The following is a 19,712-nucleotide window of genomic DNA, read 5'->3' as shown; positions in this document are numbered from 1 at the left end:
GATCAGACACCTCAGTGTCGCTGCTGGACTGAGAATAGTCCACCAACCAAAAATATCCAGTGACCACTGATGAAGGACTAGAGGATGACCAACACAAACTGTGCAGCAGCAGATGAGCTGTCGCCTCTGACTTTACATCTACGAGGTGGACCGACAAGGTAGGAGTGTCTAATAGAGTGGACGGTGAGTGGACACAGTGCTTAAAAACACCAGCAGCACTGCTGTGTCTGATCCACTCGTACCAGCACAACACACACTAACACACCACCACCATGTCAGTGTTACTGCAGTGCCGAGAATGACCCACCACCCAAATAGCTGTAGAACTACAGAGTGCAGCTATACAGTAAGTGGAGCTGATAAAGTGGACAATGAGGTGGTCATGATGATATGCCTGGTTGGCGTATCATGTATTCGTAATAATCTACCAAAACAAAACAATCATTTGTAATTACAACAAAAAAAACAGCTCTTTAGCAGCAAAGTTTGTGCTCTAGTTTGTGTTCTGACATTTGAGAGTGCACAAAGGTCAGCCACTCAGTCTCCCTGAAGAAGAAGAAGAAGAAAAAAAAGAAAGCAAAAGTGGGTCATCACTGGTCAGTTGCCATCACAGAGGATCTGTGTTTTGCTCTTCTTGCGCTTGGCTTTGGCACTGACGGGCAGGACGCCCAGAGACTCCAGGCGAAATGGGCGTGGCAGAAGGGCCTCAGCTGCAAGGTTGGAGCTGCTGGATGTCTGGTGGGATGGTCCGTTACCTGTTGCAGCAGAATGACCATTTGTGCATGCAGGAGCCAATAAAACAGTGCTTTTTAACGGTTTAACCACATCGGTCCTTTATTATAACTTCATGTTCTAAAATCAATATAAATGTTCTAACAAAATATTTGCAAAAACATTTACAAATGCTTGTAAAAGTGTTTTTCTAAATGCGGTTAGTTTCATTTTGACGGTAGGCCTACATGTTACTGTTTTTTGGGCTACCAGTGACCGGTCTAATGCTGCGTTTGGGTGCTCACTGAAAGGCTGTACAGTCAGATGCAAAATTAAATATTTTATTTTTCTAACTGAAAATAATGCCAATGTAATAAGTCATACTCTGTAGTAAGCATGACAGTTTCTGTTTATTTGCCGAGTTTAGCACATTGGAAAAACAAAATTCAAAATGTGCCATCACTTTTACACAGGCCATTTTATTTTTCATTTTTTTCCATGTTAAAATCAGCAAATCAACAGTTATTGTGCTTTAGAATGCGCAAAGGTGTCTTCTCTGTCGAGACCAGAGGTCCCCAGACTTTTGCACACAACTGTACAGTATGTACCAGATGGTTGAACTAGTCCATCACTACCACTGTAAAGAAACGAGAGCTGGTAAGTTTCTCCACAATGTGCCATTTCACATCAAACCACCCTGAATGGCTTTGTCTACACCTCAGAGACTGAGACTTTAAACTGTTTGTTTGACATGTTAAAGCAAAAGATAATGCCAGCGCTAAAGCTGATATGCCACCCCCATGACCTACTTTTGCAAAGATTGCCAGGTCAGTAAAATGAGCGCAAAGCATGGCACAGACGAAGAAGTGATGGGATGCATTATATAAACAGGCTAAAGTGCTGACCGTGCTGGACTGTGTTTATTAGAGCTGCTCTTACTAGCATCTCCTGCGAAAAGTGGAGTGGTCCTCTTCTTCCTGAAGTAATTACTGGCAATGTGTTCGCTGTCACTCCGGTTCAGCATCTCCTTATAGCGGTCCTCTTGTTCCTACAGAGACAGAGTACTGTAGCTCCCCGTGTACGTATGACAGAACCTCTGGCTTGAGACTTTTACACTCCAGCCCACGACTGCCCCTACACCCAATTAAACTAGATCAAATAAACTCTCTTGAATTTGGCATCATAAAAACTACAATTTACAGTCTGCCAAAAATCAGAAGTGACTTCAGACAGCTATGCCACTTTGGCCTCTTGGCTAAAACTTTATAATGAAACATTTTGATCACTGTTCTTCAAGTGATGGTATCCAAAATGCGCAGAAAAGCTTGATACATCATTGCACCATCTACAACAATTCAGAGAGAGCACTGCAGTGAGTGTGAGAGTACCATGAAGGGCTCTGCTGAGTCTGAGGCCGAGTTCCTGCGTGCTGGGAGTCTGGAGGAGCTGCTCACGGCTGAAGGAGGAACTGCTGAGAGCGAGAAACACTCCGGGAATCACTAACCAAATGCCAAAGTTACACACACAAACAAAAACAATCCAGCAATACTTTACAGCCAAAAACCCAAACATCTAATTAGAGACGGCACCCACTCGATACCGGGCATCAGTATTGGGCTGATATCAGCAGAAAATACTGGACTGGATATTGGAGAGAGAAAAAAGGATGAATTTGATCCAATCAGGGTTGGCACTGGTCAGTACTGCAACTGCTGCACTATTTAAGGTGGAATGGAAATTCGAATAAGAAGCCAACATCAATCTCAAACATTACTGTTATGATCAGGCCTAACTTTATGACCACCTCATTGTCCATTTAATCAGCTCCACTTACTGTATAGCTGCACTCTGTAGTTCTACAGTTACAGACTGTAGTCCATCTGTTTCTCTGATACTCTGTTACCCTGTTCTTCAGTGGTCAGGACCCCCATGGACCCTCACAGAGCAGGTAATATTTGGGTGGTGGATCATTCTCAGCACTGCAGTAACACTGGTGGTGGTGGTGTGTTAGTGTGTGTTGTGCTGGTACGAGAGGATCAGACACAGCAGTGCTGCTGGAGTTTTTAAACACTGTGTCCACTCACTGTCCACTCTATTAGACACTCCTACCTTGTCGGTCCACCTTGTAGATGTATTTTTGGTTCGTGGGCTATTCTCAGTTCAGCAGTGACACTGAGGTGTTTAAAAACTCTATACAGTAAGTGGAGCTGATAAAATGGACAATGAGTGTAGAAACAAGGAGCACTGCTGTGTCTGATCCACTCAGACGAGCGCAACATACACTAACACACTACCACCACATCAGTGCTACTGCAGTGCTGTGCACAGCGCACCTATGCAGTAAGTGGAGCTGATAAAATGGACAATGAGCATAGAAACAAGCAGGTGGTCAGAATGTTATGCCTGATGGGTGTATGAATCATAAGGATGGACAGCTGAAGCAAGAACTGAAAAGAAAGAAAAAATCAAAGTGGCACGGAGAAGAGGAGAATATACAAAAGCTACTTAGGGAGGATATTCACTCAGCTTAACTTACTAAGCTAGCACTGCTTTAAGGCACACTGATTGTCATGATTGCCACAGTCCATCGCAGGGCAGACAGACAGACACAGACAGTCACTCACACCCAGGGGCAATGTAGCATGTCCAGTCACCCTGACTGCATGTCTTTGGACTGTGGGAGGAAACCGGAGAACCCGGAGGAAACCCACACAGACACAAGGAGAACATGCAAACTCCACACAGAGAGGACCCCGGTCACCCGGCCGGGGACTTGAACCCAGGCCCTCCTCGCTGTGAGGTGACATCGCTGTCTGTCTGCCCTGCGATGGACTGGCGACCTGTCCAGGGTGTATCCTGCCTTCCACCCGATGACTGCTGGGATAGGCTCCAGCACCCCCCACGACCCTGATGGAGAAGCGGCTTAGAAGATGGATGGATGGATGGATGGATGGATGATTGTCACATTTAAGATTAGTTTTCATTTTATCGCCTCTTAGCTACCTTTAGTATCTTACTCTTATTTACATGCACTATAGATTAGTATGATAGCACAGTATCGATGCAAGATATTTTAGACATTGCTGTGTGTGTTTGTGAAAGAGAGATCATGTAATTGCTCAGCAGTGAAAAATAAAAGGTTGGTTTGATTCCACACTCATCCTTTGCAAATGCAGAAGGACGTTTTATTTCAGGTCTGTACAACCAGCAAGCAAGATTTAGACACTTTAGAGGGGCATTAAATGTGCAAAGAGACATTACATGTTTGATCACGGACAGTTTCGGCTGTCTCAAGCAGGTGAAAAACTATCTAGAACTAGAACCGTAAAATTCTGTTGGTTCCTTACTGGGTCGGTTTTTGTCCTACAATGTGCAGTGGAAAAACTGCCTCTGCGACTGCAACCTTGCCTCTAATTGGGAAAATATTACCTGTTAAAAATGGACAAGTGTAGAAGACAAGCTAAACAAACTAAAAGCAACAGTAAACCAGATTGCAGTAAACCATGCAGTGCTAAAAACCACTTATGATATCAGAACCACTTATGATACCCCTTACTCATCACAGTTCGAGGCAAAGGTGTGATTTAGTCATGCAGTTCACACGATGTTAAACTAGCACATTTTGAACTGACAAAGCTGAGACCAGCTGCAATCAAAAATATGCTTATTGATCTAGCATCATGCATTTGACAGTTTTCCTTGACCTGGTATCAGGCCCTGACCTCACCTGCAGGTAGCGCGGTCTTCTGCACCAGCACTTCAGGCAGCCTCCACACACTGCTCTCCTCGTCCCATACTGCCTCCTTCCGCAGGCGGTCCAGGTTGCTGTAGTTGCAGTCTCGACGCACCAAGCCCACCATGCGCTCCAGGATGGCTTGCTGCAGCTGCGTCTCGCGCTCCAGACGCCTGATGGTGGCGAGGTAGTCGTCCCGCTCCGTCTCAAACTCGGCCTGCAGGTCCCGGATCTCCAGCTTGGCGGCTTTGAGCTGTCCCGAGGCAAAGGGATCGCAGGAATAATACAAGTTTTAGACCACAACTTGAGAGAAACTGGACAAACACAATCTCTCATGCTGAGATCCAGCTCCTAGTATTATGGCACAGACATCATGCTAACTGCTCCATTTGTAATGGACAGTGCACAGAAGATAAAATGTGCTTGAAACAACTTTTCTGAAGAGTACAGGGGCCAATGCATTGAATTAGGTACACCTGTTCAGTTACTTGTTAACACAAATAGCTAATCAGCCAATCACACGGCCGCAGCTCACTGCATTTAGGCGTGTAGAGGTGGTCAAGACGACTTGCTGAAGTGCAGACCGAGCATCAGAACGGGGAAGAAAGGGGATTTAAGGGACTTTGAACGTGGAGTGGTTGTTGGTGCCAGACGGGCTGGTCTGAGTATTTCAGAAACTGCTGATCTGCTGGGATTTTCACGCTCAACCATCTCTAGGGTTCACAGAGAACGGTCCGAAAAAGAGGAAACATCCAGTGAGCGGTCAGTTGTGTGGACGAAAATGCCTTGTTGATGTGAGAGGTCAGAGGAGAATGGGCAGACTGGTTCCAGATGATAGAAAGGCAACAGGAACTCAAATAACCAACCAGAATCTCTGAGGAACGTTTCCAACACCTTGTTGAAAGTCTGACAAGAAGAATTAAGGCAGTTCTGAAGGTGAAAGGGGGTCCAACCTTTTACTAACACCTGTTTTACTGTACCTAATAAAGTGGCCGGTGAGTATATCAAAAGGTTAAAACAGTAAATATGTCATTTGCTGAAAGGACCCCTTCCTTCTTTTTCCACAAGCATAAGAATTGAGAACTCCTGCTGAAGGCTATTTAATCTCACAGCTGTTCTTTGGTTGAAATTGATTCTGGAGAGGACCTGTTCTTTGCGCCAGAATACAAATTCAGGCTTTCCACCAGTTCCACTAGAGGGCCAGCCTAATCTGAGATGAGACAAAAAAAAGAGTGGGTGTTGCATTGGCCGAGAATAAGAATGTGCTTACAGAGGGTTGGTTATGCAAAGAAGCTGGCACTTCATTAAGGGCCCATTTACTTTCATTTACTGTGAGTAAAGCAAGCATTTTTAGATTCTAGGTAATATACTGGATGGGTTATTAGTATTAATGCAAAACTAAATATCCAACTGCAGAGGCACCTTAAGTTGCTTATGGGTCCTGTGATTATACTGATTTTATAACCCATAGATGTGTAATGCTACACAGGCCATAGCAGGCATGGAATCTGTATATGTTGGCACAGAGCTAAGAACAAGCAGGACCATTTAATGCATGTTCAGTAAAACTATTACAGCTATCACAATACTTCCAGACGTTTTCAGGAAACATAAGTCACAACATTTATTTTTTCTGACATCTGGTAAGTTGGAACAATCAAAACAGTTCCATATTAAAAATACTACCAAAAAATATGAATATGATGATTTGTATTTAGCATTTCACATACTGAACTGCACTAAATCAGGTTAAACAGCACTAATTACACACTCTTCGTAATCAAATATGCAGTTGGGAAGTTTTTTTAAGTACTGACGATATCCATATGCTTAGAAAGGCATTTGTGACATAATTTATGACGATAATGATATTGTCAATACTGCCAAGCCCTAGTCTATGAAATGAATAATTCACAGTTATTTTACAGCAGTCAAGGGGATTTTATGCACCAAGCGTAAGGAATTCTGTTCGTAAGGAAAACAGCAGTCAATTTATATATATATATATATATATATATATATATATATATATATATATATATATATATATATATATATATATATATATATATATATATATATATATAATAAATAGTGATTTTCTGGATGTCAGTGTGTTTGTGTGTTTGTTTACCCATTTCCAAGCCTCTCCTCGAGGAAGTCCAGTATTATATGTAGTTAAAAAGCAGCTCCTGGTTTGACCAATCAGTGCTCAGTAAATTGAGCTCATGATGTCATTGATGATATTAACGAGTCTCTGTGGCGGCTGTGAAGGTGTCCAGGAAAAACATGGACCCAAGAAATTCTTGTTGCTTTTTATTGTTTTTATGTTTATTTGTATTATTAATACGACTTTATTCTAATGTATAATGTTGTAAATTTGCTTAGACGCCTAAAACTTTCACACAGCGCTGTATATTCATATATGGTCAATAAGTAGTCACGGATATGAAAGAGCAATATTATTTACTCTCTCCACTAAGACTGACTGACAAATGTCCTTTGTGTCATGAAACATCCACATGGACAGACATATACACAAACCAATTAGCGGTGAAATTCCACCTTGTTCTGCATGTTCTCCAGCAGCTTGTTCTTAGCATGGATCTCCTCCTGGATGGAGTCGTAGACATTGAGCAGCACACTATCGCCGTCCTCGCTGCCCTGCCTCAGCGCCTCGATCAGCTGCTTCTTCCTCTGGTTGGCCAGAGTCTTTCTCTGCCTCCGTCGCTGCCTCAGCTCCTCATTCCGGGCCTGCTCGCCCCCTACAAACTCCTGCTCCAGCTGCTGAAGCCTGCCGGACAAATCAACAGTGGTCATTAGAATCTAGGCTTAATCATGAGTTCATTGTGTTCGTCATCAGCTACACCAACTTTCTTAAAGGAATAAAGTGATTTTGCAAAATATAATAAACAAAGATGACAACAGCCTTCAATAGTTATTGCTTATTACACTGTATATACACTAATCAGGCATAACATTCTGACCACCTCCTCGTTTCTACACTCACTGTCCACTTTATCAGCTCCACTTACTGTATAGCTGCACTCTGTAGTTCTACAGTTACAGACTGTAGTCCATCTGTTTCTCTGATACTCTGTTACCCTGTTCTTCAGTGGTCAGGACCCCCATGGATCCTCACAGAGCAGGTACTGTTTGGGTGGTGGATCATTCTCAGCACTGCAGTAACACTGACGTGGTGGTGGTGTGTTAGTGTGTGTTGTGCTGGTACAAGTGGATCAGACACAGCAGTGCTGCTAGAGTTTTTAAACACCTCAGTGTCGCTGCTGGACTGAGAATAGTCCACCAACCAAAAATACTCAGCCAGCAGCGTCCTGTGACCACTGATGAAGGACTAGAGGATGACCAACACAAACTGTGCAGCAGCAGATGAGCTGTCGTCTCTGACTTTACATCGACAAGGTGGACCGACAAGGTAGGATTGTCTAATAGAGTGGACAGTGAGTGGACACAGTGTTTAAAAACTCCAGCAGCACAGCTGTGTCTGATCCACTCGCACCAGCACAACACACACTAACACACCACTACTGCTGAGAATGACCCACCATTCTTTATTTTTTTTTTTTACATTACATTAACGGCATTTGGCTGATGCTCTTATCCAGAGCGACTTACAATTTGATCATTTTTACACAATTGGCCTGACTGCATGTCTTTAGGACTGTGGGAGGAAACCGGAGAACCCGGAGGAAACCCACACAGACACGGGGAGAACATGCAAACTCCACACAGAGAGGACCCCGGTCACCCGGCCGGGGAATCGAACCCAGGCCCTCCTTGCTGTGAGGCGATAGCGCTACCCACCACGCCACCGTGCCGCCCCATTCTCCCAATAACACACAATAATATTAAATATAATAGGTCAACTCCATACAGTACCAATGAAAAAATATTACTGAGGATAATCTGAATCTGCCAACCTGAAATCATCCAGTTTATTGTTTATTTTTATTTATTGTTTTCATTTTGGCAGATCTGTCACAATTTTATGATGTAATCCATATAAGAGTACATGCACTTTCATCACAAGATTTCTTCCACTGAAGGATAGTTCTATTGCTCAGTGTGTCTCCTCACCTCTCCAAAACATGTTTCTGGTCCAGCGGACCTGGAGTAGCAACAACCACTGGCTCTCCCCCTGGACTCACTCTGATGCTGCTCTCCTGAGAGCACTCGTCCTCCTGTGAGAAATTCAACACGCCACAGTAAAGCCTTTTACTCAAGTGATCAGTGTTTATATACAAACAGACAGGACTTTAAATTCTTTCATGAGCAAAGAAAATATGCTGACCTGTACCTTGATTTCTTCTTGGGCAGCATGCGAGGGTTCGGGCGTTGACCCATTGAGAGGACTGACCTCCTCGATGCAAGAGTTATCTGCTGGAGAACAGCAGAGAGATGAAAAAATGCAGAGTAAAGTAAAGCAATACAATCAATTACACCACAGGCCAAAGGTTCATAACACTATGACAGGTAGTAATGCACTAAATGCCCAAAAGTTTATAGACACCTGTTTATGGGAGTGTGTCTCCCCTATCCTGTAGCAGCAGCCTCTACTAGGAGGGCTTTACACTAGATGTTGGAACAATGCTGTGAAGATTTGATTGTGTTCAACCAGAGAAGCATAAGTGAGGTCAGATGCTAATGTTAAATGGTCAGTTCTGGATCACTCCAACATTCGATGGAGCTCTATCACTCCAGACAACACGTTTCCACTGCTCCACATATACAGGGGGATTCAAAAAGATTCGTCCGACTTCAAAGCCGCATATTTTTACAAGCGTGAGGCGCCGAGGAACCAATCACAATCCAACTGTAAGAGGGGGTGATAGAGTTTCTGACTGGCTCCTTCAGTCTGAGAGGAGATGAGACCCCTGAGCAGAACGTTCTGCGTTCTCCACGTCAATAAGCGTGAATCCGTCAGAACTGTGCAGCGGGATTTTCATCAGCAGTGAAGCTCCAGCAGCTCAGAGCGTTCGACGCTAGTTCCACAGCACTGGATGATCTCCGAAATCCCCCTGAAAGAGCCGTGAGTGCAGCGACGCCCGACACGCTCAATCCAGTCTGGGATGAGTTTGACTGATCTTTAATGACTTACAAGTGAAATCAATCATTTTGAAATCAGATCTTTTGGAATCACCCTGTATATATACACCCCTCTGACTGGCACTTGGCATTGGCAACAGAATTTGTTTTGCCCATTGGGCTCATTTGCAGCTGTTCCAGAACATCCTATTTTATTGGCAATTTGGAGGTTACACAATCCATGTGTGCAATTAAACACCTGTGCTATGGGTGCCAATTAAAGGCACAAAAGGGTTTCATAACACTTATGGACATATAGTGTAGTCTCACACTTCGTACTGAACATTATCAATATCGTGAATATCGTTCAGTTGGTTTGAACAGTGTAAAGGCCACACATGACACACTACACTATACCTACCAGTTGTATGTGCTCGGCTAGCTTTGGAGCTCTCTAGACTGGACAGCTTGATCTCATAAGAGGTTCTCAAGACAGTGATGTCCTCCTGCAGCTTAGCTTTGGACTCCTGCTCTGCATTGTAGTCCGCCTGCAGGCGAGCAAGCTTCTCTTCATACTCCTGCACACAGCAGCAGACAGAAGAACTACTAAAGTAATAGTAGATTTGAGTCCAAGACAGAGCTTAATCTGGGACAGGAGAGGTAACAGGGTTAAGTGATTGACAACACTTTCCATTTTAAGTGACAGCTTCATCTCAGTTTAATCTTCCACCCACCTGTTTTATCTTCTCCTTCTCTGCTTCACTCTCCACAGTGCTGCTCTGTGGTCTGGACTGGAGAGCTAAAGCCGCTTCTGACTTCTGACTTGCTAACAAAGCTGACACTGTAAAATACAGAGGGGTTCGCCATTTACTCTCCCACGTGTCAGAGACAAGAGCAAAATTATTAAAGGAATTTGTCACAAAACATGCCGGTGTTGCTACAGTTACATGGGCTTATATGCCAATTGGCTCCTGCAGGCTTTCATTTGTTGCTAGCCAGACTCTTGAATAACACACATGGATGCTTTGACGGGACGTAAAGTCTGATAGCAATACTACAGACAGTGATCAGCCAAAACATGTCTGAGGTGACTGAAATTTGCTTTTTCAGTTTTGTACTGGAGCTACAAGGCTAACATAGCTAACTGATGGCAGGTCGATGGATGGATGGATGGATACTTTATTGATCCCGAATGAATCATCATGCTTGCCTAAATCATCACAAATCTGCTTCAATGTTGAGTTGTTCAGCTATTTCATATAGTTTGTGTGGTTTCTGACGATGTCTGATATACACTCACTGGCCACTTTATTAGGTACAGTAATTGTAACCTTGCTAGTAAAAGGCTGGACCCCCTTTCGCCTTCAGAACTGTCTTAATTCTTCATGACAGACTTTCAACAAGGTGTTGGAAACGTTCCTCAGAGATTCTGGTTGGTTATTTGAGTTCCTGCTGTCTTTCTATCATCTGGAACCAGTCTGCCCATTCTCCTCTGACCTCTCACATCAACAAGGCATTTTCATCCACACAACTGACCGCTCACTGGATGTTTCCTCTTTTTTGGACCGTTCTCTGTAAACCCTAGAGATGGTTGTGTGTGAAAATCCCAGCAGATCAGCAGTTTCTGAAATACTCAGACCAGCCCGTCTGGCACCAACAACCACGCCACGTTCAAAGCCCCTTAAATCCCCTTTCTTCTCCGTTCTGATGCTCGGCCTGCACTTCAGCAAGTCGTCTTGACCACCTCTACACGCCTAAATGCAGTGAGCTGCAGCCATGTGATTGGTTGATTAGCTATTTGTGATGACAAGCAACTGAACTGGTACCTAATAAAATGGCTGTGAGTGAGTGAATTACTCAGCTTTCTGTTGTTTGAGGCAATGTATGATTAAGTCGCGCAGTTTGCATGATGTTAACTTGGCGGCTACAAACCTCAATTATTTTTTAGCTCCGTTAGCCTTGTAGCTCCAGAACAAAAATAAAGCATCATCCTCTCACATACCGAACATGTCAATTATTGGATTTTTTTCTCAAAACAGAGAACATTTTCACTCTTTTCTTTCCAATACTGATACAGAAACTATGAAAATTAGAGTCATTCAGCCACAGAAGTGCTTGTCCCCACAGTCATGTGTAAAGGCTGAGGCCATATACCAAATAAACATTACAAAATATGTAAACGTTCCCCAGGAGTCGTGTCACTGGTGTTACTACGCAACAAAAAACTCTTATTTTGAAATAAAAGTCACACCGATGACGTCACTCGACTCCCTTTGACCTGTTTTCTGAGGATCTATGAAGAAAAGCCCATGGTGAGTCCACTGTGTCTCTCAGTTCTCAGAGATTCTCTCATTCAGCTCATGATCTCATATGAAGCTTCTGGCTGACGTCACTGGTGTGACCGACTTAATTCTGAGGTCATTGTGAAAAAATAGAATATAAATGGATTAAATTCCATATTTTAGTGGATGTTTGATTGACAGCGTGTGGTTTGATGTTCTGTAGCAGCCGTTTTGTATAATGCATTGATCATTAAAAACGTCTCTGGTATTTCCTTTGGTACATTGGTAACACCGGTGACACCTACAGACAGATAGAAAAGGGGACGTTTCTGTAGCAGATTCCATTCCAATGTTTCTTCTTTCAAAAAATATTAAGCTTTAAAATGATTTCTTAAAAATTTCTTATACTTAAAAGTATCCAAAAGCAAGCCATCATGGCAAAACCACTCACCAAACTACAACACAGAAAGGAATATACTACCTACTACATGACCTGGCTTGGTGTCAGTGCAGACTATTTTAGGCTAGATTTGATAAGGACTGGAGTGGGTTCATTCTCCAATATCCAGTCCAGCATTATCTTCTACTATTGTCCAGGAACAAATCTATACTGATATGTCTGTGTCAGTGCTTACAGTTGAGGCTGGCAGTGCCCAGCTGGCCAGAGATGAGTGCCCGTAGTTGCTTGATTTCCTCCTGGTACTCCCGCAGTAGTGCATCCTTTGGATCCTCGTTGATGCGGGGGCGGTTTTGGATGCTCTTGGCGCGGTTAGCGTAGCGCAGGGTACTCAGGCTCTCCTCGTAGTTGTTGTCAGCAGGAGAGAGGCAGGCAACCATGAGTGTGCGTGTGTTACCGCCCAAAGAGTCCTGCAGCAGCCGCGTCAACTTGGAGTCGCGGTACGGGATGTGCTTAGAGCGTCCATCCACCAGCGCCGAGATGACGTTACCCAGCGCGGACAGGGACAGGTTGATTTTGGTGGCCTCCTGAAGACGGTCACCTGTGGCGCCGGTCTTGGACTGACGCTCACTGCCGGCCAGGTCCACTAAGTTGAGCTTGCCAGCTCTCAAGTGGTCTTTACCTGCAGCATCTGAGTATCAGAAAGACATGCACTCATATGGTAGATAGAAGGTAGATAGGTTTTTAAGGTATACCGATCAGGCAATCCTCATTTCTACGCACTTTATCAGCTCCACTTACTGTATAGCTGCACTCTGTAGTTCTACAGTTACAGACTGTAGTCCATCTGTTTCTCTGATACTCTGTTACCCTGTTCTTCAGTGCTCAGGACCCCCATGGACCCTCACAGAGTGGATGTGTGCTGGTACGAGTGGATCAGACACAGCAGTGCTGCTGGAGTTTTTAAACACTGTGCCCGCTCACTGTCCACTCTATTAGGCACTCCTACCTTGTCGGACCACCTTGTAGATGTAAAATCTTTGGTTGGTGGACTGTTCTCAGTCCAGCAGTGACACTGAGGTGTTTAAAAACTTCACTCAGACCAGCACAACACACACTAACACACCACCACCACGTCAGTGTTACTGCAGTGCTGAGAATGACCCACCACCCTAATAGTACCTGCTCTGTGAGGGTCCATGGGGGGGGTCCTGTGCTTGTGTGCGTATGATCACCTGTGTTGCAGATCTCCAGGTGGATGGTGAATATGGAGTGGGAGCGAGATGAGTCTTTGTTCATGAGCGTATATCCCACTGAGCGATTTTTCCAGCCTATCTCCATGATCCTCTCACACTCCGCCACGCTGTGCACCGTGTGCATGGACAAGTCTCGCACATACACACCCCGCTCTGGGTGCTCCTTCAGCTGCGAAACGCACAAAAACATAGCAGCTATACATCTCATCCTTCAGTCAAAGCATTTCATTCATCATCAAGGGTGTCAAACTCAACCACTAAAATATATATATATATATATATATATATATATATATATATAAAAATAACTAAAAAATCTCTACAAATCTGTGGGCCAGAGAACGTCTGAGACTTTATTTGATTGTTAAATAACATTTTGGTATAATCTGAGCTATAATTAGGCTACAGTACACATTATGCACATTACAATAGGCTACATTATATTACATTACGCCAATAATGCTGCAGTGCATGCTGGGGATTGTAGTGCAGCATGATGTGAAACTGAAAATGAAGATAATTTTGTATGCCAGGCAGGTTTATACTATGGACCTGATCTGGCCCCTGGGCCTTGTGTTTGGCACATGGGGTATAGCCCATACTGTTAATGTTATGCAATGCATTTATTTTTATGATGGCTGAAAAATACGCACAGCTGCATGCAAAATGTTAATCCCTGGTCAAATAACGTGTTGTTTTGGTTGTCAGAGAGAAAATGAGTTAACATATCCTCTACAGGGAACAAACTTAAATTAGGGATTTTTCTGCTAATTTTAGTGCACAATTTCTATTTATTTGCTGAATTTAAAATATTGGTGACACAGGCCATATTTATTGTTTTACTTTTTCCCCTTAATATGTTAAACGTAGCAAATGAATAGTAATTGTGCATTAAAATGCACAAAAGCATGTGGTCTGTAGAGGTCTGCAAACTGGTATGCACCGTGAGGTTGGAGCAAAAACACGGACCGTTTGGACGGCCCTTTGGACCGCTTTCAACAGCTCTGCTGCAAAGAATGTGTTAACTTTTTTTTACATAGAAAATAAACGAGCCATTTGATCAGGGGTGCCCAAACTCTGTCATATGAGTATATCTTTGCTTTTGTATTTATACTGTATGTTATGTTACATTACATTATAATGCTGTGATGCTACCGACACAGTAAATAAACAAGAATTGTACAATGTTAAAATATTTGCTTTTGCCATGTTAAATGCGCAAATGTTAACATTTACAATTAAATCTCTAATTTAAAGTAAAATGATTTTGATATACAGTCATACAGTATCCTAGAAATACACTAAAATGTTCGGCTTGCATATTTGAAATGTGCTTCACTTGTAAAAACTCAATCATATATAAAATGTATATCATATAAAGTGAATGTCAACATACCTCCAGCTTCTGTTTGGTGTCCTTCCCCAGAAGGTCCCTTATTTCCTCTTTATAGATCTCGAGGTAGGAGGCCCGCACAAGGAATTTTGTGTCTTCTGAACACTTAAACACACAACCTGTTATTTAACCTTATGCGTGTCCTACCACTTCTGTATAACTTCATCTTTTCTCTTTATCATCCAGAAGAAGGACATACGATTGGCTATAACATCCAGATAATAACAAAATTATTTCAAGATATACCAAAAATAATAATAAATGATGGTTCCTGCGTTACACATATTGCTATATTGTATATGTATTACACAAATTGCTGATATTCATAGTTCTGCTTATATTCATTGTGTTGTAATTACCTCTCAGCACTTGGTGCAACACCTGCTTTCATGTAAATACAACAAATCTGTGTTATATGTGAAGGAACTTGTTTAGTGCTGGATGAAGTGCACAAACCCTGTACTTGAGTTAAAGTTGAGACACCCAAGGTAAATATTCCTCCAGTAGAAGTAGACGTTCCTCCCTTTAGACCTCCACTTGAGTAAAAGTACTAAAGTATTTCCCTTCAAATGTACTTAAGTATAAAGTAAAAGTACTAAAAGAGTAATTCTGGCTCTGATGCCCTGTTATCATTTTTATAACCAGACTGGCTTCATGAGCTCATTTCAGGTGAAAGTCCTCCAGCGTCTCTCTTGGTAAACCAGTCTTTTAATAGAACGTCATTAATTAGTGACGCTGACGTCTATTAAAATGATCAGAAGCACAAAACACTGAAGGTAAACAGTTTCCATCAGGGAGAACCGAGTGGCTCTGAAATCACTTTTTACACACAAGCAAAGTTTCAGTTTCAGATTTATTTACAACTTAGTTCCAAGTTTAAGTTGAATAAAAACTGGCTTTAAACTCAGGATCACAGATGAGCTCCTTTACTATGTTGATCTGTAGGCGTCTGTTCATAAACATAAACCAGCCCAAACTCATTTACTATAAAATGAAACGGTGTTTGTAGAAATTCAGAAAAAAGTCTCGACTGCATATGTGGACATATTTCTATATTGAGCTCTATTTACACAAAGTTAGGTTAGTTCATCATTTATGTTGAACAGACTCTCCCAAAGTTTTACGCTGCTGCGCTGACGTTGAACCGCGTGCTGCACTGGGTCGGTATGACCAACAGGTCAAAACCAGCTCTAAACAAAGTGACCGCTGGGCCCTGATTGGTGCTCTGGCTTTGCGCTTCTTTCGTTTTGACATGTTACGTTTTTATACACACAGAAACCAAAAGGAACGACAGATTTCTCAAAATGTAGGAGGAAAAAGTCGGATATTAGACTCTGAAATGTAGTGGAGTGAAAGGAAAAAGTCGCCCAGAAATGGAGAAACTTCAGTACAGATACACCAAAAATACTAAAGTACAGAAACTAATTACATTTACTCAGTTACTCAGTTACTGTCCACCACTGGTTACACATTATTATATGCAGTATTGTGTGTGCATGCGCTGAAGTTGTATTTTAGGCTGCCTATTTTTGTTTATCCCTACATGGTCGTGTTTGTCACACCTATCATTTGTCGTGCATCAGTCCAGCTATGAAACTGTGTCAGGCCATTGTCTTACGGGCTGGCTAGTTGTCTGGTACCTGTGTGCATAACAAATAAACTTCACTTCTCCAGACATCAGGCTGGGTCCCCTGGTTAAGTTGGGGTTTGGATATTTCATATGCTAATTTATGTCTCTTTCATTCCTATTTCATTTCTGCTTAATATATGCAAGGTTAGGTGCGATTATATGTCTTGCTACTGTAACACTGCGACTTCCCTTCGGGATCAATAAAGTTCTATCTATATTGTCCTTGACCTATATTGTTGTATTTACCCTGAACATTTAGTTTACACACTGGGAAATGTATATTTTGTTAAGATGCTTTGTGTCTTCAATAAAAAAAATCTACTGAAGAATCAAATCAATTGCACCTATTTGATTACCATTTATTCAGCACTTAAAGAGAACTTGGTCCTTACCTGGATCGTCTCAAAGATGTGCTCAAATGCTCTTGGTATGACCCCTCTCTGAGCAGGGGGGTCCGCCACACCTTGCATGGTGAATGACTTGCCACTCCCTGTTTGTCCATAGGCGAAGATTGTCCCATTGTATCCCTCAGTTACCCCCTATCGTTAGTGCATTTAAATAGGGGAGGCAAAAATACTGAATTAACAGAATATAACCTTTACATGCAAGGGCAAAATCACATCCTTTAGCACCTGTTCTATATAATAATATAATATATATATGTATTATATATACACACACACACACACACAGGGTGAGTCAAAAGTCACAGGACACTGTTTTATTTGATTTTTTATGCTGTCACAAGCCTCCACGATGCGGTGCTGAAGGTGGTGTTTGTTGCGGATTTTCTCAGCATGCACAATTTGTTTGAGATGAACCCAGAGATAAAAGTCGATAACAAAATAAAAAATAAAATCTGTCCTGTGACTTTTGACTCACCACATATATATATATATATATATATATATATATATATATATATATATATATATATATACACACATATATATACATATATATATATACATATATATACACACACACATATATATACACACACACACATATATATATATATATACACATATATATACATATATATATACACATATATATATATACATACATACATATATATATATATATATATATATATATATATATATATATATATATATATATATATACACATATATATACACACACACATTATATATATATATACACATACATATATATATATATATATATATATATACACATACATATATATACATATACACACACACACATATATACATATACACACACACATATACACATATATATATATATATATATATATATATATATATATATATATATATATATATATATATATATGCGTAACATTATGACCACCTCCTTGTTTCTACACTCATTCACCATTTTATCAGCTCCACTTACTGTATATAGTTTTTAAACACCTCAGTGTCGCTGCTGGACTGAGAATAGTCCATCAACCAAAAATATCCAGCCAGCAGTGTCCTGTGACCACTGATGAAGGACTAGAGGATGACCAACACAAACTGTGCAGCAGCAGATGAGCTGTCGTCTCTGACTTTACATCTACAAGGTGGACTGACAAGGTAGGAGTGTATAATAGAGTGGACAGTGAGTGGACACAGTGTTTAAAAACTCCAGCAGCACTGCTGTGTCTGATCCACTCATGCCAGCACAACACACACTAACACACTACCACCACGTCAGGATTACTGCAGTACTGAAAATGATCCACCACCCAAATAGTACCTGCTCTGTGAGGGCCCATGGGGGTCCTGACCACTGAAGCACAGGGTAACAGAGTCTGTAACTGTAGAACTACAAAGAGCAGCTATACAGTAAGTGGAGCTGATAAAGAAACAAGGAGGTGGTCAGAATGTTATGCCTGACCGGTGTAATATATTTCTTTGTGTCATGTCAATTGATCTTCATTACAGTAGATCTAGCCACATTTCAGTAGATAGATGGTCCTATTTCTGGGCTGAATGTGTCATGGTATACTGTTTCAGATAAGGAGTCGAATGACCAGATGCTCCATCGTTAAGGTAGTCTATCCCTTCTCCTATCACAAAAACACGGGAAAGAGTCACCTCGACCAGAGGATACGCGATCTCATTGTACATCTGCTCTGTGGTTTGATTGATGAAGTAGGTCCCATCAAATGTAAATTGCTTGGGTGGCTCCTCAGCGGCTCCCGGTTTCTCAATAAAGCACTGACAGTGGCTGGCGTCAACAGACACCACCAGCTTACAGCTGAGCACCTTCTCTCGGTCATTCAATGGCCGGCATCTAATGACCACCTTCACGGACTCTGAGGCCATCTTAGAGTCCAGGAGCAGCCAGCTCACACTACTGGATCACTGCATCTTCTGCCTTCCTGAAATGACAGCAGGGTGGGTCACATAAAATCCAGAATTTATAGAATTACAGCCTAAATAAACCATCTAGAAACACAGCCTCTTACATTCTGCCTTATTGTCTGAGGAACTGACGTAGCTTACCAACTAAAAACATCTAGAGAGCCTAAATGATGGTTCATGAGTAAAGGGAATGGTTCTGTTTAACACCGTAAGCTCCACAAAGGAGCAGGTCATCCTTTTTAAGACTGAAAAAATGGTCCTAGCCAGGTTATACAGCCAAAGCTTGGCACCACAACAATAGAAAACCCTCTTTGGTGCTGCACAGGATCGTTTTCAAAGAGGTTCTAGCTACATAGAACCACATGCAGCACGTTCTCCATCACTCTGAAGAACCATTTCACCATGACAGGAACCACTTCAGCGTGAAATGGTTCCATGGTTGTAAACAGAACCATTCCCTGTACTAAAGAACCACGCCAAGCTTCCTGGACGACACAGAAGAAAGATGCCTATATAAACAGCCAGCTAGCATTAGCTCGGCAGTTTTGTGACGTTAGTTCTAGTGTTATTAAGTCTAAGCAACAGGTTTACCACAAAAAGTGAGCTTACATTGGTTTTATTCCTCATTCTGTGACTTCCAAAGGCTTTCCCACGATTAAAACTGCCACCAAACGCCACGAATGGGAGGTTAAAGAAGCGTGGCTAACGCTAATCGACCATTCTTCGCCTGCCCCAGCGTTGTAGGTTGCTTAGCAACCCAAAACCCATACAGATCCACTTCGGCCCTTTTCACTGATCCAGGATCAGCGTTCCGCTCAAAACCGCGTCTGTGAGACTTACTAAGGCGCCCACATCACTGATCCCAGTCGAGCAAAGCGGTAATTCAATGATAATTATCAAATATTAAAAGCTAAAAAGC

At 42.1% G+C, this 19,712-nt stretch overlaps 1 protein-coding gene across 5 annotated transcripts; it reads right to left on the bottom strand.

Moving 5' to 3' along the window:
- Nucleotides 1-322: 322 nt before the first annotated feature.
- On the bottom strand, nt 323-19,650 carry kif17 (kinesin family member 17). Of its 5 annotated transcripts, none has more exons than XM_037532156.1 (15): nt 19,403-19,650; nt 18,524-18,810; nt 16,841-16,987; nt 14,822-14,923; nt 13,405-13,594; nt 12,408-12,860; nt 10,225-10,331; nt 9,912-10,068; nt 8,757-8,845; nt 8,543-8,646; nt 7,010-7,238; nt 4,439-4,697; nt 2,100-2,182; nt 1,651-1,759; nt 323-755 (listed from the first exon to the last, which is right to left on the bottom strand). In XM_037532156.1, the coding sequence occupies exons 2-15, from the start codon at nt 18,752-18,754 to the stop codon at nt 598-600; spliced, it is 2,418 nt and encodes an 805-aa protein (XP_037388053.1). In that variant the 5' UTR covers nt 18,755-18,810; nt 19,403-19,650; the 3' UTR covers nt 323-597. The 5 variants fall into 5 exon arrangements, with proteins under 5 accessions (XP_037388053.1, XP_037388054.1, XP_037388056.1 ...); XM_037532157.1 differs by having other exon boundaries at nt 2,100-2,179; XM_037532159.1 differs by having other exon boundaries at nt 8,763-8,845.
- Nucleotides 19,651-19,712: the final 62 nt, after the last annotated feature.

Source organism: Pygocentrus nattereri, chromosome 21 (assembly GCF_015220715.1).
Source record: "Pygocentrus nattereri isolate fPygNat1 chromosome 21, fPygNat1.pri, whole genome shotgun sequence".
NCBI classification, from domain to species: Eukaryota; Metazoa; Chordata; class Actinopteri; order Characiformes; family Serrasalmidae; genus Pygocentrus; species Pygocentrus nattereri.
This window is presented reverse-complemented; position numbering and strand designations above follow the sequence as displayed.